At 31.8% G+C, this 23479-nt stretch overlaps 1 protein-coding gene across 1 annotated transcript; it reads left to right on the forward strand.

The window, feature by feature from the left end:
- Positions 1-528: 528 nt before the first annotated feature.
- Positions 529-7920, forward strand: LOC139503109 (perlucin-like). Its single transcript, XM_071292810.1, has 5 exons — positions 529-643; positions 2061-2161; positions 5203-5329; positions 6370-6580; positions 7820-7920. Exons 1-5 carry the CDS (start codon positions 610-612, stop codon positions 7848-7850), a joined length of 504 nt encoding a protein of 167 aa, XP_071148911.1. The 5' UTR covers positions 529-609; the 3' UTR covers positions 7851-7920.
- The last annotated feature ends 15559 nt before the right edge of the window (positions 7921-23479 follow it).

Genomic DNA, 23479 nt, shown 5'->3' on the forward strand with positions numbered 1-23479 from the left:
TGAAAAAATGTGGTGCACACTGTTAAAAAACCCGCTACGCGCGTTATTCAGTGTGCACCAAATTTTTTATGTTATTTTTTCATAGACAGAAAAAATATTGCAGTCATTCCTTAAATAACCTAAAATCAAATGAAGATGTTTTTTTTTTTTGCATATCAACACAAAAGCTCTTCTTGCTTTGACACATATCATAGTCATCTTCTTTAAAAAGTTTGAAGCACCACATGACTATCAAATGAGCCTTCTCAGAGGAATTTTGATTATATGAGGTACTTGGCCGGTTTTTTTTATATTACAAGACGAAATATTTCAAGTTTATTCGATAATCTAGGACTGTATTTTTGATTATTTAATCATCTTTTTAAAAACTAATAAATGATTATGTGATTATATTGGCAAAACATTTATTTTGTGATTATGTGAATATATTGGCAAACATTTGTGAGTATATGACTACCTGGACCTCCCCTTGAGGTGCCTCAATAGTGAGTTAACAAGTTTATCTGCTTATCCTGTAATGAAATTAAGGTCGCTGCGCTGCATTATTTCCTACAGTCTTATCTATCGTGACATGGTTATGTCACTTACACATGTTACATAAGAACGATAATGGACTTTCGCGTGGTTTTATTTGCTGGATTTTGTAAGTATATTAGAAAATAACAAAGATGTAAAAGATAAATGATGAAATTACTTAAAACTGTTCTCTTTCCCTTGAAATATTAAGGTGTGATACCACCATTGATTTTCCCCTATTACATGTACTAGTCTTTTTTCACTTTTCAAAATAGTGTGCAGAATTTATCTTTGACATTTCACATGAAATTTCATTGCATAAAAAGTAAAATCACAAAAATACTGAACTCCGAGGAAAATTCAAAACGGAAAGTCCATATTCAAATGGCAAAATCAAGCGAATGGACAACATATATCATATTCCTGACTTGGTACAGTCATTTACAAATGTAGAAAATGGTGTATAAGAAAGAAAACCATCACTGGAAGTTAACCAATAAACATATTACCTCTTTTTTTTCTTGTGTACAAGCTTTAGTAACCATGTAATCTAAAGTTTTAAAAATTTTCGACAGAAACACCAAATAAATATAAGATTATGGTGCTATGAAACACCAAAGACATATGTTTATGACTCAGAAATTGTTTACTGCTATGAAATGTAGGATTAATTTCCTACAACTATCAAATAGAAGGGTACATTTTTTCGCTCCTTTTTTTATTGCAACCGGATGTGACGTTATCGAATCGATCAAAATAAAACCAGTTAGCGTTAACATTATGTTTAATTATAACGATCTCTATCGGTCAAGTCTGAACCACTGCGTGCACACTACAATTTAAAAAATGCAATCGATCTGACCTAATTACCCGTAGAACTGTAAATATTGTGTATAAATAGAAATTAATTATCAAATTTATGTGGTTGATACACTGATACACAGGGCAAAAATCGATGACGTTATTGTTTCACTAGATCAAATTTTGATACTGGTGTTTTTGCAGTTTTCTTTAACTTTGAAACAAAAAACTGAAGCAAGGAAGTTCCAGCACAATGAAATACTGCGGTTTCTGAAAAGAAAAAAATCAACAGAAGAAAAGAGGACACAGATTTCGCAATATGCTATGTCGAAGTTTTTAGTTTGTTCTTACTTGCATGTATACAAAGGTCTGTTACAAAAAATATGGGTTAAACAACGAACAACTAATATATACAGGGATGTGTAGTTTTGCCGCTATATATTCGCAAAAATCATTTTCAATTCAATCATACAAGTTTCAACCGATCTCTATGTCTCCATCTAAAGTCAGATCGGTTCACTTTAGATCGATCCACACTTAACTACCTCTTTTTGGTGTTTTAGTTTAAACCGATTGACGATCGATTCAAAGTGTTCATATTGGCCCTTAAATCGATCTGAAGTGAACCGATCTAGTGTAAATCGATCTAAATGTCCTAGTGTGAACAGGGTCTATTATTTGGTGGTATTATATCTAAAAATGTGAACATAAACCAGGAACGTATAGGTCTTATGTTTCAATAGTTATAACTGGTCTACAGTCGGAATGTCTGAGAGGATGGTTTCATTATGGAAATTCATGCTACTTCATCAGTCACACACTGAAAACATGGGTTAATGCTGAGGTAAGTAAATTCCATGTATATTAATTTTATTGGATAATCTTAAGACAATGTTGAAAAATACCTCTTTATTTAACTAGAAAATGAAGTCTACAGTAATTATCTTTTAATTTATTTTTTTTTTATTTGAAGGTAAAAATGTAACTAAAATCACTTAACTGCTTGACGGTTAATGCAGATCTGTTTACAAAAAAATTCCTGTTGTTTATTACTTTTTGTTTGCGTTCTTGGGTTTGGTGCCGATCATAGCTAAAGTATATTTGTAACACAAACTGACATGTGCACGGAAGTCAACATGATATAAAAAAAGAGGATGCACTATGATTGCCAATGAGACAACTCTTCACAAAAGACCAAATGACACAGATATTAGCAGCTAACTGTCACCGTACGGTCTTCAACAACCAGCAAAGCCATACCTCATAGTCAGCTACAAATGGTCCCGAAATCACAAATGTAAAACATAGTTTTTTGGATTTTTACCATTAACCAAGTATTATGACACAGTATTCTGCATAATGTTATTAACATTGAGAATGGAAACAGGGAATGTGTCAAAGAAACAACAACCCGACCAAAGAACAGAAAACAGCAAAATCAAGTACCCGGAGACGGGCTTTAGCAGGCCTCTAAACAATAATGTATTTTTTAGTCATTTTGTGAACTTGGTTGTGATGGCCAAATCTGCAAAGATGACTATAAAATTTACAGTATTTTATGACGTCTTAGTAGTAGAGTTTGATATAATGTCAAAAGGTTTCAAAATTGCCTATGTTTTCCCTAAGATCTATTTGAGTGTGTTTTTGAGTGGCTGTCTCCTTGACGTATACCATTGAGGAGTAGTTGAAAGGAACTGTGAACCCCTAAAATAGATAATCTAGAGTATATATAATCTACAAAATTACATCATTCAGACATGAGTCGTTCAAACATTTATCTTTTAGACATGAGTCTTTCAAATGTTTAACTCTCATACACGAGGCTTCAGGCATTCATCTTTCATACGTAAGTCTTTCAGACAATAGTTTTTTAGACATGAGTCTAATAACTTGGCTTTATAACTATTTTTGAATTGAGCGTCACTGATGAGTCTTATGTAGACGAAATGCGCGTCTGACTGTATCAAATCAAATTATAAGCCTAGTACCACTGAGTTTCTCAGACATGCGTCTTGTAGACGTAAGTCTTTCAGACATGAGTCTTTCAGACATTTATCCTTTTTACATGAGTTTTTCAGACATGTTTCTTTCAGACATTTTTCTTTCATACATGAATCTTTCAGACGTAAGTCTTTCAGGCATGAGTGTTTCAGACATAGTCTCACAGACATGAGTCTTTCAGACATGATTCTTTCATACAGGAGTATTTCAGACTTTAGTCTTTCAGACATGAGACTTTCAGACGTTTATCTTTCAGACATTAGTCTTTCATACATTAGTATTTAAGATATGAGTCTTTCAAATATGAGTCTTTCAGGCATTAGCCTTTCATAAATGAGTACTTCAGACATTATACTTTCAGACGGTAGTCTTTAAAACGTTAGCGTTTCAGACGTTAGTCTGAGACATTAGTTTTTGAGACGTGAGTCTTTGAGACGTGAGTCTTTGAGACATGAGTCTTTCAGACACGAGTCTTCAGACATTTATCTTTCAGAATTGAGTCTTTTAGACATCAGTCTTTCAGATAAGAGTATTTCCGATATGAGTCTTTCAAACGTTATTCTATCAGACGCAAGTTTTTCAGACATGAGTTCTGCATACATAAGTCTTTCAGACGTTATTATTTCAGAGATGAGTCTTTCCGACGTTATTATTTCAGATATGAGTCTTTCATACATTATCCTTTCAGACATCAGTCTTTTAAACGTTTTGACGTTAGTCTTTCAGACATTAGTCTTTTAGATGTTAGTATTTCAGATGTAAGTCTTCCAGACACGAGTTTCCAGACACGAGTTTCCAGACACGAGTCTTTCAGACATGAGTCTTGTAGACATTAATCTTTCAAACATGAGTCTATTGTTGTAATACAAGTACATATGAATATATCCGAAGCTTAAACTTAAACACCAAAATGAACCTACATGGATTTGGATTTTATTAAAGGTCGTTATTGGTCATATCACTTTTCTACTCTTATGGTTTTATACATCCTTTGCTTTCAAATATTCGGCTTTGAGCGTTCCTGCGTACTGTTTTTATCTTAAGGACGTTCGCTAAACTGTTAAAAAATAACAAGCTTTTTAAAAGACTATTATAAATTGATAGTATATTAATAAAGTAGGTAAAAAAGTAAAAAAAAAATGAAGGGTCTCGTTTTTGAGACAAAAGACATTGAAAAATTGGAAATGATTCTCTCTAGATTTTTCATATATTTAACACTGGCACCTTATCACTTTCAAAAACTATGAAAAAATAACAAGAATTTTATAAAATTTTGAAATATGACTTTTTAAACTTAATGTTATAAAATTACGAAATGAAAAGTCGGGGTTAGTGGGCAAATTATTTAATGACTTTACATGGATAAAACCAGAGGATTCCGAAAATCTGGCAAAAAAATCAAAAAATGCATCCTTAAATAGCATCGGGTCGATACCACTGTATCCTCACAAGAGTATCATCAACCAAGTAGTACTTAGGTAACAAATCTTTTCTTAAATTATCGGTTTATAAATTGATGAATTATAAAAAAAACTATTAACCTTTTTGGATTTGGCTATCAATTTGGGTGCTTTTTTTTGTAATATGGCTCTTTCGCAGTTTCTATTCTTATACATGATAGACTTTCAAATATTCGCTTTTGAACGTATCCAGAAAAGGGCTTTAGATGCATGAAATTAATTAAACGTTGTTATTATTTTTGAGAACAATAGCATTTACAAAAACAATTTTTGCTTTTTAATGAGTTTTCCATTATTCTAATTAAAGGCGTGAATAGGAACATTTACTGTTAAGGCAGATAACACACTGTTAAAAAATTGGTTTTACTTATTATAACTGGATGTTTGAAAACATACGTACCTTTTAAATATAGTATCATTTCAGGGTTTTTGCAGAACATATAATTCATACCTTGCAACAATTGAGACAGAAGGAGAAAATATATTCCTAACGGACACTATTACACTTATTCAGAATGGAGTCGGCAAAAGAGATATACATGATCTAACACGTAACTACTGTATTCTAATAATTTTGAATGATAAATGTAATTTGGTACAAAAATCTACTTAAAACAACGGGAAACATCAGTTTTCCGATTAGGCTGGTCCTGCCCTTGCAACATACGGTTATCTCAGAGCCAAACAGATAAAGGTCAGGAAATCAGGCTATTAACCGATGTTTAAACCTTATAAACTAATCAAGAATATTCAATTATTGAAATCAAAATTGACCGAATGAATTGCATGATGTCCAAACTGAGCTATATAACAAATCGGATTTCTGGTAAGATAACCAGAGTTCAGATGATGTTGACGTGAGCAGTTATTTCAAGTTTGATAGGATATGTGTATGCGTCTAACATAGTCAGTAAACTTTTAACTATTTAGTGAGAGGACATCATTTATATAGCGGAACGTTAAGTTAACGGATAATGTTAGCTACTTTTAATTCTTCCTAAGAAGTTCCTGTGCCGTAAGCCTTATATGAATAAAAGAACAATTAAGTTGGTAAGAAGAGGGGCACAATTGGTTCCCATGGGAATGTCTATCGTTTGTTGAAAACACCTCCTCGAAACGTAGCAAATACGTTGTTCTCCTCTTATATTTAATGCGTTTCCCTCGGTTTTAGTTTGTTACCCCGATTTTGTTTTTTGTCCCTGGATTTATGAGTTTTGAACAGCGGTATACTACTGTTGCCTTTTTTTATCAATCAAGAAATCAAACATTTTGATAATGTCCGATTCAGAAAAATGTTTGTTTGATTCAGAGTAATTTTTTTACAATGTACAATGTACGCCTCCCTAAGACAAGATACTTGCCATTCTTTTTCTGAAACCAACTAGGACCAAATTTACAATTTGTCTTTTAGTTTGGAATGGTGAATACTTGTGTAAAGGTTGAAAAGGTCAAGTGCTTTGATACTATTTCAAGGGGATAGAGTCATATATGTATGTACTCTAAACAGATATTTCGAATTTATAAGTATCCACATCTGTGTTAATACAAGCTATATATTAAGAATTTTTTTTTCTATATTCAAATGCAATAGAGGACTTTTGGATAGGAGGGACAGACGAAGTTATTGAGGGTGTATGGGTATGGGCATCAACAGGAAAAGACTTGACATACACGAACTGGGAACCAGGTCAACCAGATAACTGGAAAAATGAAAACTGTTTGTCTCTTGTATGGTGGAATGTTCCTGGAAAATGGAATGATTGGTATTGTAGCCGGAATTGCCACTTTATATGTGAAACAGAGTAAGCCATTTCTATACTTGTTCTATGTAAACATACTTGAAAGGTTAATAATATATGGTACAGTGTTTTTTTAGAATGCTCTAAAAATACCGGATATAGTAAACACTTATTCGATAATGTACAAATTAAGGAAATAAAGGGAACAGTAGTATACCTGTGTTCAAAAGTCAAAAATCGTTTGAGAGGAAATAAATCCGGGTTTTCAAAAAAAAAGAAGAGGGAAACACATCAACCGTGACTGTATACCAGAAAAGAACTGGTTTGTCTTGTTATCATTATCCCCTTTGTGAAGCATTCTAATGTGAATTTTGTATTATCATTCGTTGGATATTCATGTTATAAATGCAACGAACTATGACTTTTCGATAGGCTTGTAGAATGACTTTGGCAGACCCATGGTTAATATTATCAATGAACGTACAAAATATAAATCAATCCTTTAAAATTGGTATCCACGAAAAAAAATATTTTTTGGATTTCTTTTGATCAGATAGACATGTTACGAAAATACGTTTGCATGCATATAACAATACGAAACTTTGACAACATTTTTGGTTACTGAGTACTTGTTTTTGGCTCCTATTTAGCTATTTTGTGATATGAGATAGCATTGCCACTTTCGTTTATTGCACAAGTTCTGTTAATGTAATGACAAATAACACAAAACACTTAGGTATAGATAGATAGCCTTTGTGAGATTTGGCACAGAGGTTTGTTATTATGCTTTTCATGTTTGTCAATTTAATTAATTTTTTTTTTAATCTAGGTTTACTGTTTTTATAAATGGAACGCATTCTAAATTATCAGTTCAGTATTTTTAATGTTTTTGTATTTTTATATAAATAACTGTAACTAACTGTCCCAATTTTGATTGATTGATTTATTGATTGGCGTTGAACGCCACTTTCCATTATTATGAGATAGTTCGTGTAGGTTAGATTTTAATAGTGGAGGGCGCCCAACGAAAACCACCGATTATAGGAAGAAAAACTAACTAGAAGTCGAGCGCACCTGTCATGTACAGGATTTAACCAACTTTAAAAGACCACGATCCAATCAAGGTAAAATCATACAAATAGACAAAAATATAAAAAAAGAAAATGATAAATCAAACAAAAAATACTAAAATTATGGCCGAACAATAGTACGACTTTCAGAATGCTCACACAAACTCATTTAATGTTACTGCAATTTTCTTAAACTATGGATTGTTTTATACATTTGTATATATATTTTCAGATTCCCAGCTTCAGGAAGCATAATTGGATAAAAGACAGGCTGATGTAGAATTTATATGGAAATTCAATAAAAATTTGATAATATTGCACATATACACAGGAAGAATTATGATCGATTTTTTCGACTGCATATCAATTGATCAACTGTGTATATAAATCAATGCAAAGTGATTTTCTGTATAAGTCCGTGATCAAAGACATTTTCAAAATACTAGTACCTGTTTTTGTTCAGCAATTTTTCAGACAATAACATTGCCTTTTCCAGAATTCCTAAAACACCAAAGCATTCACATACCCTTTTCCTCACAGCCAGCTGGCATACAAATACCAAAAAAAAGCATTAAAACAATTAAATTGTTTGGAAACAATAGTTGAGATCGTGAACATTTCACCTTCTGGTATATTTTATCACAGATTACAGAATTTATTGGAAATACAACATAAAGAAATAATAAGAACAACTGGAATCTACAGTTCAGAAGTTTATAAACGGTAAAATTATACAAAATTACCGAACTTTGAGGGAAATTAAAAAAGAAAAGTCCCTAATCAAATGGCAATATAAAAAAACTGAAACAAATCAAACGAAATAATAACAACTGTCATATCCCTGAATTGCTACAGGCATTTTCTTATGTAGAAAATGGAAGAGTAAACATGGTTTTATAGCTAGCTAAAACTCTCACTTGTATGACAATCGCATCAAATTCCCAGTTATAAACGTTTACCTTTATTAATCGATTGACATAAACTTATTTTTGACTACAAACTATTAATAGTATCAATTGTATGTGCACTAGATGCGCGTTTCCACAATCAATGTCTCCTCAGTCATGTTTGAAGCCGAAATATTTGATATTCTTGATATTCTAAAACTTCATAAAAACGTTGGAAGAGATGTTAAAACAAAAAGAACCCACATATAGAATGGCTACTAACCCGGTGAGAGCTTTTAGGACTTACAAAAGACCAACAACAATATAGACCCTGCGGCAGTAATAGACTTTCTAGTTATGTCCCTCACCGGGATAAATCGTCAATTATGGGCGCCTACATGACGTCGTTTACCAGACAGAAGGGATCGCATCATGTATCTCTGTACTTTTAACGTTCATGGGTTGTTTTCTCTTTGACGTATTTCCCATTAACATTCTCAAATTAATTATAATGTTTGTTCCTTAGGTACTTAATCATAATTCGTAATAACAGCAGTGCTGATTGTTTATTGTGAGAATTAAATTTGCCGAATAGTTCGTGCAATATAGCATAATATTTTCCCGACCGCTCGCTGAACATAGGAACGGAGGTGGCGATGCCCCTCAACAAACAAATAATGTTCATCAACTCCAAAGGTTTGGACGGAAATGCAAAAAACTAGAAAGTTGTTTTTTTTACATTAACACTACCAATATGTTACGCATCGGATGCGGATTACTTAATAATCATTCACAGGATGGTATATATTTTGGCAAAACCGCCTTTAATTGTTAAAAGATGTTTTCTCAGATCTAAATATAAATGACATGGTCTCAATATTTTACTATTTTGACCGATATGCCTTTTTGCTATAAATGTACAACGTTTGAAGACCTAGTGCCAATATATAAGACAAATTAACAGCATATAAACACATCTAGAGAGTTCCTACAGAATTATTATGTACATATATAGAATGGTAATTGAATTTATAAGACGTTTTGATATTTGAATTTCAAGTGGCGAAAAATAAAGACAAAAGTAGTAAACCGCTGTTCAATATTCATAACTCGAATATGCAAAAACATATCCGGGTAACAAATTAAAACTGAGGAAAAACATCAACTGTAAGAAAAAAAAAACGGAACAACAGAAACACACATCTACAACAAAAGCAAATGCCACCATACATAAATAGTATCAAAGGTACCAGGATTATAATTTAATACGCCAGACGCGCGTTTCGTCTACATAAGACTCATCAGTGACGCTCAGATCTAAATAATTATAAAGCCAAACAAGTACAAAGATGAAGAGCATTGAGGACCCAAAATTCCAAAAAAAAAGTTGTGCCAAATACGACTAAGGTTATTTATTCATAATCCTTAGTTTTAGAAAAATACAAAGTTTTGTAACAGGAAATTTATAAAAATGACCATATAATTGATATTCATGTCAACACCGAAGTGCCGACTACTGGGCTGGTGATACCCTCTTGGACGAAACGTTCACCAGCACTGGCTTTTTCATACAATCTCAATTGAAGCATCACATGACATTAGAGTTTTCATTCACAAGGTACAAAACTAGTATCAAGTGAAAAAGTCCATCTGCTTATATGTAGTGAAAATAATTACAACGTTGCATGATTTTCTCAAGTCTCATCTGTTTAAGTTGTAAATAGAAACGGTTATGGATATTCGTTTGGTTTTATTTAATATTGGTTTTTGTAAGTACATGTATATACTTTTTATATTTCTTTATAACTTTTTTGGTAACGACAAAACGCATTATCGGCATACACAATTGTAATCCTTTCCATAACAGAAGTATGTATTGATAGGGGATTAATTGAGGAATAAAAAAAAATATAGGGATCAATGCGCTTGTTTCGAGATATAAGCCATTGAAATTTTGTCGGGAAAAGGTTCTCTCTTGATTTTTTATAGCTTTGTCATTGACCAGTTCAAGTTTTAAAAAATAAATAGGATTGCATAAGACTTTTACAAATCGCTTATAATTATACATGTAAAAGATTTTTTAAAAGAAAAATGGGGGTCCATGGGCAAATTTTTTAAGGCATTTAAATCGATGACACCAGCGGAGTCCGAAAATCTGACAAAATTCCAAAACATGGCAAGCAAACATCCTTAACATTATCTCCTTCATTTTATTAAGAAAATGTTAGTTTGTATCATGGCTAAAATCATCGATATCAAAACATGTTGGAGGAAGTTATCAGCGGCCTCAACATATTACAGCAATTCACATTTTACAACGTATTACGACTTCCAACATTTATAACTTTTTGGAATTTTGGGTCCTCAATGCTCTTCAAATTTTTACATGTTTGGCTTTACAATTTTGTTTATCTGAGTCAGTGATGAGTCTCATGTAGACGATACGCGCGTCTGGCGTATTGGATTATAATTCTGGTACCTTGAATAACTAGTTATACTGTCTAAAGAGTGGGGATGAACAGCACCTATGCCATGATACAAATAATCTATTTGCTAAAACAAACCATTGAATATCAGCGCACCCGACACAAAGGTTCACGTTTGCAGATCATGGCTGATATTTTGCAATATCATTGTACAGAAAAAAGTGTAACAACAATTTCAATATTCAAAGTAAACTCAATAAGGAAAGTACTGAAAAAAAACACATTATCAGTCAACCTTATTTAGATTTTGTCTGTTAGATTCAGTTTTAAGAAGAAAAAATACATTCATTTTATTATTATTATTATTTTGAGTGATCAACCAATTTGATAAAAAAAAAACAGAATTATACATTAAAAAACAAGCAAAGGAACCCAGTCGTTGATAAGTTATTGCAAGTAGTTAGACATTATGCAATATCGGAAATATAATTGACTCTTATCTAACCCTTAGACTTAAAAAAATTCAGACCATCGGTCACATAAAGTTTTCTCACCCTAAAACCAAATATGAAAATGTGATCTTTAACCATGTTTTCCTATCATGATTTTCTTGATAGAGGGTTGCTGCATACAAGGAAGCTATTAAACCAAGAGTTCCAAATGGTGAAGTTGAAATCACCCCTTTGTAAATTTTACGGACGCCATCACGAGTTGGTTGACCGTTATGGAATAACCGTTTCACAATTGATATCGGATATGTTCCTTACGTCGTAACTATAATCCCCTTCTCTTTCATGAATGTGACCTACCGAATTAGACTATTTACCGGATTTGTTATCACATAAGCAACACGACGGGTGCCACATCTAGATTTAAGAGTTTGACTGTCCCTTTGGTATCTTTCGTCCCTCTTTTAATGACAATACTGTTACTGGTATAAACAACAAAAACAAATGTTTGTATTGTTAATAAATGTGATATCAGCTGCTCTAGACACAACATATCTGGTTTCACATCAGAAACTAGCCGTGTTGCATATCTTCGTATAAACCTTGTGATAAGTCTTAATTATAACGGATTATAACTGAATATATGTTATTGGTTTTTTTTATCATTTTTGAAGGACCTATCATTGCAAATAATATTACCGTATAGCGGGTTATTCTCGCTGATGTAAATTTTGCGAATTTCATAAATTAAGGAATACGAAATATTTTGGCAGATTCAAAACTTTAATCAATACCTTTGCATGTGCCGTTTTGAAATGGCGGAATTTATTTTGCGATTTTGTTTTTCTACGCGAAAAAAAAGCGAAAATTAGCCCCCCGCGAAATTAAACCGCTATACGGGTATGTATATAAAACTATTATACATATTGTTTTTAATAGTTATTACTTGTGCACGGTCGGAATGTCTGAGAGGATGGTTTCATTTTGGAAAGTCCTGCTACTTCATCAGTCACACACTGAAAACATGGGTTAATGCTGAGGTGAGTAAATTCAATGTATTTTCGTATTCGGGACTTAAAGACCAAACAGCCTATTGTTTATGCGCATCAGATAACGCAACTTGGTAGTGACATAAAAGCTCTATGACGTTGTTTCTAGCAATGAAAAAACGTCAAATTATAACGTCCTATTTCGCGTTTTCCACGGATTCCAACATGGTGTACGCTACGTAGGTACGCTACGTCTCCCAAGAAAAGAGGAACTATTATGCGTCGCGCTACTTTAATATCCTGTGGAGATTTAACACAAATGGACACATAAGATACTACACTATATTGAACCTTCGTTCTAATAAAAATAATAAAATATAAATTTTGATCTCGACTTTTTGCATTTGCGCCGTTCTGCATTTCCTTTATTTTATTCTTTCACATGCGTAGATTTTGTCTTATATTTGCGTCGATCTGCATTTCATTTTTTTTTCTTCTTCACTTGCGTAGATTTTGTCTTTCGTTTGCGCCGATTGTGTACAGGTAAAGTGAAAGGTTTTTTTTGCCCGATTTATGGGCATTATGTTTTCTGATCTGTGCGTCCGTTCGTTCGTCCGTCCGTCTGTCCCACTTCAATTTAAAGTTTTTGGTCAAGGTAGTTTTTGACGAAGTTGAAGTCCTATCAACTTAAAACTTAGTAAACATGTTCCTTATGCAATGATCCTTCTAATTGTAGTGTCAATTTTTCAAAAATTTAAAAAAAATGAGTATTCACAAGGTTAGGCCCATAATCAAATATTCCTAAAAGTTTTGACATACTGGCAACATGTGCATGTAACTGATGTCTGGATGATTCTCGTAAAATAATGTCCGATCTTGCAATGAAGTTAAAATTTATTTATACTGCTTATTTGACAAAATCTTATAGTAAAAATAAAATGATAACAAAGGGTCATTTTTGTTTGTCATTTGTTTCATTTCAAATTGTCTTAAGGAGAAATGATAAACATATTGTCTAATCTATCTGAAGCTTACAGCTAATTTTCTAATGTATGTAGATCAAAACTTTGGTTTGCCTGCTTGCTTTGTTTGTATATTTTGTATAATTATATTTTGATAACGTCTAATTCAATTAAATAGAATGTATACAGGTTTACATACCTATATATAAAGATGTCAATCTTAATAACAGAGCTTGAGTAAACATTAATTAAGGAAGCACACCAAAGGCAAAAAGTATTAATAAAACTAATACTCAGCGAATGTGAATGTGAATTAAAATCAAAATTTTCGGTGTTTAAAACTAAATTGTTGTAAGTTTAACTTATGACAAAAACAATTGCTCCAAGAATAATATCTTAAATAAAATCGCTCCCTTTCATTTAGCTACAACTGTGACCGGAAAGATTGAAAACAAATTTCGATTTCAACAACCTTTTCTTTGTTTTAATTTCCAAAATGAGCAATTTAGATTTATTATATTTTATCCTGTTGGAGAAATCTTATTTTGTAGTTTTCAACGGAAAATTATTTCTAAATTAATTTTTGAATCAAAAACTTATTGTATTTTATATTTACTGTCTCGTTTATTGAAAACACATGAGGTAGTAATAAAAGGATTGTATTTTAATATAGATGTATAACGTTTTAGAATCAAAACTTTTATTCATATATTATACCTATAATTTTAATTTCCTAATATCTTAAATATTCTAAAATAATGAATTCACAAACTCGATGCAATAATTTCTAAAAATTCGTCCTAGGTCGACAAAAATAATGCTATAAAGAACTCCGTCCATGCTTTTGTATGTCCGTCTTTCAACAGTACCGAATGAGTTCGTTACGGCAAATTTCTGAAATTGACGCGAAAAAGAAACAAGCGCATCTAGTCTGGTATAGTCAAATACTCTGTAAGTTTACCAGTGCCATCTTTCATTTCTTTTTTTATTTTCAATCATTTTGCTTATGTGGGACAGAGGACAAAGACAGACTTTCCTAACAAAATCGGCGTGAAAGGTTATTTTAAACAATTTTCCATTCCGACGGATGGTGTTTCTGAAGGTTAATATTGTGAGGCAACAACATCGTAAGATCTGATACTGACACATGCATTTTATCTCTTGTATTACCGGATAATAAAGTAGGTGAATATAGTTGTCATTCTTGGAAATTTAAATATTGGTTTCAAACGTCCAATTTGCGATTTTTTTTTCACATAGTGCGCCAGCAAGGAAAGTTTGTACTATGACGTCAGATGCAACTCTTTTCTTCAAAATGAACGAGAAAAAAACATGAAAATTACTTATAACTTTTTTGAAAGGTCGGTGACATACTCTTTTTATTGCTTTATTTTGAAGAGGACACATGGCACTTTCCTTTTTGAAATTATTATGAAGAAATCACTGGTAGATATTTTTTAATACTGGAAACGTTTTTCATTTTTACGTTTTATTTTTGGCGGGAATGAAATAAATCATATTTTTAAAGATCAAAACAATACGAGTCTAAAACTCTTGAACCTGTATTTGATAGATACAAATCTACTGTTTAACGTGAAACAAGAATTATGCTTGTAGGTTTGATATAAAGTATTTTTTGGAGAGTTTATATAACAAGCACATATTATGTTAATATTCGGGAAAACACGAAACTGAGGTTGCTATAGCGACAAAACTAAGTCGGTGACCCCCAATTTTTTTCATCATATTTTGTTCCTCAAATCATGAAATACGTTCACACAAAATTTGAAGGAAAAATCACTGGTAGAAATGAATAGGCTGTGTGGTCTTTAAGATCTTGTTCGGTTTCTGCCAATGTTTGGTTTTATCAGGTTCATAACGCATTTTGATAAAGGAGTAGGTCCGGTAAGGGCCGATTATGGCCCCAAATTTCAGTTTCATCTAACGAGATATTTAGGACATTTTTAAAACATTTAAGTGTCTATTTCAATTGATTCGATTAGTTTATGTAAAAGATTTTAACTGATTCAGTCATTAAAAACGCTCCGATTGAAGCTTAAATATGAAAAATCTATCAAATGTGCCAAAAAACGTCACTTTTCAGATGGTTTTCGTCAAAAATGAAAGTGGCCGCATCCGCGTTCATTCTCAACCTTTATATATGTTATGTATTATCATCAAATACAACTTACATTTCAATATTATGAATGAACACTAATGCGGCTACTTTCATTTAAGACGGAAACCGTCTAAAATTTAACTAAAATGCTATAATTGTGAAGATTTCAGTAATTTAGCATGACTTTATGATGCTAGTACACGATATATGTACATTGTATTGTCAAAAACAGCACATATTTATGTAGCAGAAGCATTCTACTTTCCAAAAAAATAGCTAAAAGATTACATTTTCACAATTTTGCAAAACTGCTTAATTTTGGGGCCAAAAAGGGGTCTTACTGAACCTACTCCTTTGCTATGGCGGTGCTTTAAAAACATTTTTGTTTTAAACAGGTATTCGTTTTTTACAAGATTTGGTTAAGTCAGGTTTCACTATAAACTAGTAAATTATAAACTATCAGATATAAAGGATAACAGCAAACTCACTATTTATAAACATGTAAACATAAATAATACAGAAGAAAAATATTTTACTTGCTCAAAACTTGAATTCAGAAAACTGATAACAAAATTTAGATTAAGTGACCACAATTTATTAATAGAAAAGGGAAGATACCTTTAAATACCAAGAGAAGAAAGATTATGCAAAAACTGTAATCAAATTGGAGATGAAATTCATTTTTTTTATATTGTAATAGAAACCATAATAATAGAAAAGTTTATTTTGATTTTTTGATAAATGAGAATATCCACTTTATAAATTTAAATGACATAGATAAAATAACATATATACTCAACCCAATTTTACACATTCAGGTAAATAAGCTAGGATCCTTTTTAAAACAGTCTATTGAACGGAGGACAGGGGACTCTTAAAGTATTTACTTTTATTGTGTATATTAATGATCTTTTTGTTATTTTTATTTTCATTGTGTTATGGTGTGTCACATACTATACATATGTAGTTTTATGGCAATAAAGATTTGAATTGAATTGAATTGAACTATATATATAGATTTATCAACAAAAGAGTGAACTTTGACATCTTCCAACAAACAGACATAATTTTGCGATTATCGCAGTTATTGACTATAACTTGAAAGCCAATAACAACTAATAAACAATATCAGAGACTGAAATACTAATCAGTATACACACAAAATCCGCATTGCAATGACGTCATTTACAGTCAGAGACACCTATGTAAATATCCTTTTGCAATGACAAAATTAAGGAATCAACAGATAGTGAAAGTACAGATGTGTAATATTTTTTCTTTATTTACTGATAAAAAAAAATCAATATTTATACTAATATAAAGAATTCTCAACAATCCAAAAACATTTTTAAAAAGTTAAATTTTGAGATTATGTTTATTCGAAAGACCTATAAGTTATGGCTAACACGTATTTTTGTTATCTATCCGTTTTTATTCTGTAGCTACTCACCACTTCAGTTTAATCATGTATTATCTATTATATAGTTATTTTATAAAATTTACTGTTTGCAAAATTATTCTAAATAATAAGGATGTTCTTGTCCCTGCCGGATAACCCTAGCCGCATTGGTCACAACTTTTTTTTAACTTTTGGTCCTGAGTGCTTTTCAACTTTGTAATTGTTTTGGCTTTCAAACTTTTTTCATCTGAGCGTCACTGGTTAGTCTGGCGTATTGAATTTTTAATCGGGTAACTTTTGTTGGCTATTATTCGTTTGTTTTTAATGTCCTATATTTTCTCCCATTTATTTGTATTGTAGTCCTGTCATGTAATGTTGTCATTTTGATGTCATAATTAACATTGCCATTAAAGCGGGAGGTTTGGCATGCCACAAAACCAGGTATAACCCGCCATTTCTATTTTTTAAATGCCCTGTACCAAGTCTTAGAAATTGTCATTGTTATATTATAGTTCGTTTCTGTGTGTGTGTAACATTTCAATGTTGTCTTTCTGTTGTGTCGTGATGCTGTTATATGAGTAGCGTTTCCCTCAGTTTTAGTTTGTAACCCGGATTTGTTTTTTGTCTATCGATTTATGAATTTCGAACAGCGGTATACTTTTGTTGCCTTTATTTACCCGAATAATATTTCAAATTATGGGCTTGGTAAACAACATCACCTAAACATGAGGAATGTGTTATTCCAGTTTAAATAATTTAAACAAATTTAAAACAAAATCTGATTGTCCATTGAAAAAAATAGAAGAAATCTATCTTCTAATAGAAGCTTATAATGCCAGATAATTTAAACCTTTAAAAACGGAAAAAAATAACGTTGATTCTCAAGTAGAAATCCAAATCATAATGTATTAAAAAAATGAATATTAATAGCTCAATTTACGGCCTCCGACACGGAACGCTTGCTAACCCCGAACATCAAGCTGTAAAGTGCAAAACAATTAAAATGTACCAGTTTTGTGTATTTGTAAACACATGTTCTTTTGATAAAGATTTTTTCAGAGTTTTTGCAGAACATACCATTCATACCTTGCAACGATTGAAACAGAAGCAGAAAACACATATCTGGCGGATACAATTACACTTATAAGAAATGGAAACGGAAAAGGTAAACATATTCAGTGAAACCTCTTTAAACCGAATATCTTCAAGACTCACAACGCACATAATTTGATATGACTGTGCTCATGAACATGTTTGATTGATACAGATTTTCGGTTTATCCATGATTCGGTTTATTTAGGTTTCACTGTATGTCAAAACTCAGTAAAGACACGTCATTGGTACATTTGGTAGATACAATAACACCTAGTGCTTTCACGAGTTTTAATACCACCAAATCATGGTACTTCACATCCGGTTGCATACGAAAATAGATAAAATAATATTACCTTGAATTTGACAGCTGTATCATGTGTATGTAATTAGTCCTACATTTTATTTCAGTAAAACATTTCTGAGTCATAAACAAATATCTTTGGTACTTCAAATCACCATAAATATTTTTAATTTGGATTTCTACAGAATATTTTGAATCTTGAGGTAACATGGTTGTAAACAGATTATATAAAGGGAAAACTTGATTTGTAAACTTCCGGTGAAGTTTTATTTTCTTATATGCAATGAAATGTTATGTGAGTTGTTTTCTATTGTACTGAAAAGAATGAAACTTACTACGGATTTCTTTATTCAAAAGACAGATAAATTATGCACAATATTTTGAATATTTATTCATATTATATATTCTAGAGTCAGACATTTCAATTTCTAAAGGAAAACTCCATACTGACTTTTTCGACAAAAGTGGTCGTATTTTCATTTCCAATAGTTAATTTGGTTTTTTTAGACGGCGATGTTCATTTGGCTCCATTATACGGTATTTACATATCCCAACTCATCTATTTTTGTTATGGCCGTATGAGTATTGATGTCATAGATTTTAACGAACGTATCAATGCATCACTGGTAAGTTATTAAGTCAGGGATTGCGTTGCCATAAATTACTTAAATCTTTTACTTAATTCTTTCATAGATACAAAGAATTGATTAGTAAATTTGCATGGCTGTTCCTGTAGAAAACTGTTTAAAACGATATTTCACATCCTAAATGTTAAGGTGATTTTGTACGAAAAGCGCAAAAATCACTTCGTGATCCATCAAAACTCACTTAACCTTTGAACAACTAAAAAAGTAAAGGTCATCTTACCAATTTGTAATTAGATCTTTGAATATAGATATCATTGTCACAAATATCGATTTTGTCATTAGCAAATAAAAAGCAAAGTTTGCATTCTTTTCAAATGTGGTGTTTAAAGACATATCCACGTTCAATTTTATCAATAAAGAAGTTAACTATCCTATTGCATGTCTATACATTTATTTTTGGAATTGCATGTCTTCTAAACTGATAATGACGTAAATAACTAAATACCTTGGATATATCAAAGATGATTTTAGTCTCTGATTCCTGAATTTTTATTAATATTTGTTTTGGGTTTTTAACTTGCTGTCAGTAACTACGAGTACTCTCAAATCGTACTTTCTCTTTAACTTGCTGTCAGTAACTACGAGTACTCCCAAATCGTACTTTCTCTTTAACTTGCTGTCAGTAACTACGAGTACTCTCAAATCGTACTTTCTCTTTAACTTGCTGTCAGTAACTACGAGTACTCTTAAATCGGACTTTCTCTTTAACTTGCTGTCAGTAACTACGAGTACTCTCAAATCGTACTTTTAACTAGCTGTCAGTAACTACTAGTACTCTCAAATCGTACTTTCGAGTTAATTAGAGTTCTTGATACCATTTGTAATGCTTTTTTGTTATCTTATGTTCAAGAGTACATCTCATCTATCTACCAGCTTTGATAAGTGGTTGGTATGCCTATAAAAGTTCGCTTCTTCGTCATATGAACAACAAAACTATTTATTTTGTGAAATTATTACTTTTCTCCATTTAAACTGTATACACAACAACAAAATCATTTTCATTTACCTGTGAGTGTTATTGTCAATAGCGAAATACTGTCTAAGGTTATTGTTGTTTTTATGACATTGTTTAACATCACACTGCGGTAGACTACTGGTTCCTTTATTTATCCCCCTTATTTTATTGATTTTGTATTTCCAGGAAATATATATCATAGATCAAATTTATTCGTTCAGTGTATGTTCATTTGTGTAAATATGTGTTTTGATTGAGTTAAATCATTTTAGTTGATATCATATAGTGTGTGACGTCGAACTATATGTCACATAAGGGTGAAGGTTTGTACCTATGTAAACGTTTAAACCCCTGTGCTTCATTAATATTCTATTGTTCAGTAGTTGTTGTTTGTTGGTGTTGTTCACAGGGGTTTCTCGTTTCTCTTTTTTATATAAATTAGATAATTGGTTTTCCCGTTTGAACGGTTTTACACTAGTCATGTTTGAAGCCCTTTATAGCTTGCTGTTCGGCGTGAGCCAAGGCTCCGTATTGAAGACCATACTTTGACCTATACTAGTTTACTTTTATGAATTGTGACTTGGATGGAGAGTTGTCTAAATGACACTCGTACCTCATCTTCTTATATGTATGAAATTAAGTTAAGATATCATCAAAAGCCGGGAATAAACATCTGAGTTTGATCTTATATCCGATTATAGATCAATTACATTATCTTTTTCTAAAAGGTGACCGATTCAGCAATATAAATTTGAATTTTGTTTTATTGGTTTGAATATAGGTTTTGCTATCTGTAAACTAAAATCCAAATTCATATCCAAATTTATCATGTTAATGCCTCTACAATCTGCTGATACTTGTATCTTGGCATTGGACAAGGTCATGTATTTCTCTGACTGTTTATGCCATCTTTACACTAAATCAATTGGATATTGGATTGATATTAATTAATGAATTTGTTTTTGTGCAGGATTTTTTGTCAATAGTTTATACTAGTTTTGAACTAGCTTTTAGTTACTACAAGTGCTATCAGATCTGTATTTAGTGTCTTTTCGTTTGGATGTACTAATACCCGTCCACATCCACTCTGTGTTTTTTGCTAAATGTATTTCTTTTTGCCACCACCTGGTCTTAAGTTAAGACTTTTTCAATTAGTTTGTATAGTTTGTTTTTATGTTGTACTGTAGCAGTGCAGTTAAAACCCAAACCTTTATTTTATATATAATAGGGGAGTATTGGATAGGAGGAACAGACGAAGTTTTTGAGAATGTATAGGTCTGGGCATCAACAGGAATTCTCTTATACTAACTGGTACGCAGGTAATCCAGATAATTGGAAAAAGGTTGAAAACTGTTTGGAGCTATTAGTGTTGTTGGAAATTGGTGTACCTGGAAAATGGAATGACGCAGACTGTTCATTCAGGTTCAATTTATCTGTGAAATGGAGTATGTTATTTAATTGATTTTGAATTAAGTCTTTTTTAGCTTTCTTTTTTTTTGGGGGGGGGGGGAGGGGGTATAGTTATCATTTGTCCTGTTGGAAAGATTTGCACATGAGCGGATAACTGTCAAATTGTTTTATCTTGTCAAGAATAGTTAGTTCCCTATGTATCTTTTGATTTTTTAAGGACCATACGAAGATGGCAAAATAGTATCAAGCATCAATCTTGTTATCAAAGAAGCATATACGACTGAAAAATATTCAAATGGTACAGCATAGAAAGTTAAGTTCGGTATTACAGATTTCTCAATAATGTCTACAGATAAAAGTACAGTCCCTTATACAAAATATTTTGGATTATGGACATTCCGTTTTCAATTTTCTTCGAATTTCAAACTTTTAGTGATTTTACTTTTTAAGATGTTTAACGACTATAAATTTTTGTACTCATGTTTTGAGTAATTTTAACTATTCCTTCAAGGGGTCCTTAGATACTGTACCTTTTTATGAGGTAAATTATTTTCCTTTACTAAATAGTTTTGTTCTATTTTATGTATTTTGTGGAAGTCAATTGTTCGAGTTAAAATTCAAACTCGTGTATTTAATCTTTTCATAATTTTAGTATGTTTTTATCAATTGCCTTGTCGTAATTTTTCGTTTTGCCCTGTCATTGTTTGCTTTTATTTGATTTTTGATTAGGTTACAGCTTTTCCTGGCGATATTTTTTGCATCTTCTCTTTAATAGACACAATGTGATTACAATTTGACATATTGTATGCTTACCTTTCTATATCATATTTTACACAGTTTCATATGAAAGTTTAACTGATTCTCGTTTGAAGAGACGCAGTTTCAAAAGTTCAACCAGGACGATGATAAAAACGATCAGCACAACGTACGCTCTGTATAAGAAGTAACATAACAAAGAACAAAACTCCGAGGAACATTCAAAACGGACAATCCTTAATCAAATGGCAACATCAAAAGTTCAAACATATCAGACGAATGGATGACAACTGCAATATTTCTGACCTGGTAAAGGCATTTTCTACTGTAGAAAAAACTAGGTGGATGAAACCTGGTTTTAAAGTTAGATTAACCTCTCACTTGTATGACAGTCGCATAGAACGTAAAGTACTGAATCTGCAGATTGATTAATACATTGGTTTTTTTTTATTTACAGATTCCCAGCCACAGGAAGTATCATCGGTTAAAATACTTAAAATGAGAAATACCTTTATACACTTTATATGCTTTAGTGACTCCATGTTGATGAATCAATATACTTGGCTAAAATTTTGAATTAGTATTTTGAAATTTTCCACATATTACCTCTATACGTGTCTTTATAAAATAAAGTTGGGATTGTTGAATAATTGTACTATGAACATGTTATCTACAAAGAAACTATTCATTCCAACTTGTTTTTATCAGCCCAAAATATACATATAGTATTCATATGGATATTGCTGTGATTTCATGCAACCACTGCTTCTGGTATGGTTCCATGGGAGTTTATGTTTGATATACACCATGACTGATCAATATTCAGACGTTCGGAATTCTTCATCTATCGTCGTTACTTTGATTAAACATTTTACTCATTTTCTTGTATTCAACATTTATTTCCGACAGTGATATGATATCATAGTATATGTTTTCTATATATTAAAGAGTTGATCAAGGTTCACACTCAAATCAAACGCCATTTACCAAATTTTGTATGGATATGTAAATATAAATATTATAGATTTCCTTCATAAGTATCAATTTGTTAGTTAAAACATATTTATTTTCAGTGGATTTGGAAACAAGTTATTGAAACTCTAATCCCTCTAAACTTTGCGGGTGCGGGTGCTGCCTTGTAGCGGCATTAGCCTGCTCTTTTTCGAAATCTACAAGGGTGTCTTTTTGTGCAAGAGATATGGCTCTCTCTTATCACGGGTCAGCCATGTATCGTCCCCTTCCGACTGACTATCATCGTTTCCATACTAGTAAATGGTGTCAAGGAAGACCCTGAAATTTTCATCCCGGACCGGGAATCGAACCTGTAACCTTTGTATTAGTAGTCCGATGCACTTACCACTTCACTACTAACGTCATAATCCTACTGATGAAGTATATCTGTTATCAAAAATATTTGTAGTCACATTTGTTCATTTTATTGTAATTTTTTGGTGATATACTTTTTTTAGACTGGTTAATATGTTTTATAAAATGAAG

Source organism: Mytilus edulis, chromosome 14 (assembly GCF_963676685.1).
Source record: "Mytilus edulis chromosome 14, xbMytEdul2.2, whole genome shotgun sequence".
Classification (NCBI taxonomy): domain Eukaryota; kingdom Metazoa; phylum Mollusca; class Bivalvia; order Mytilida; family Mytilidae; genus Mytilus; species Mytilus edulis.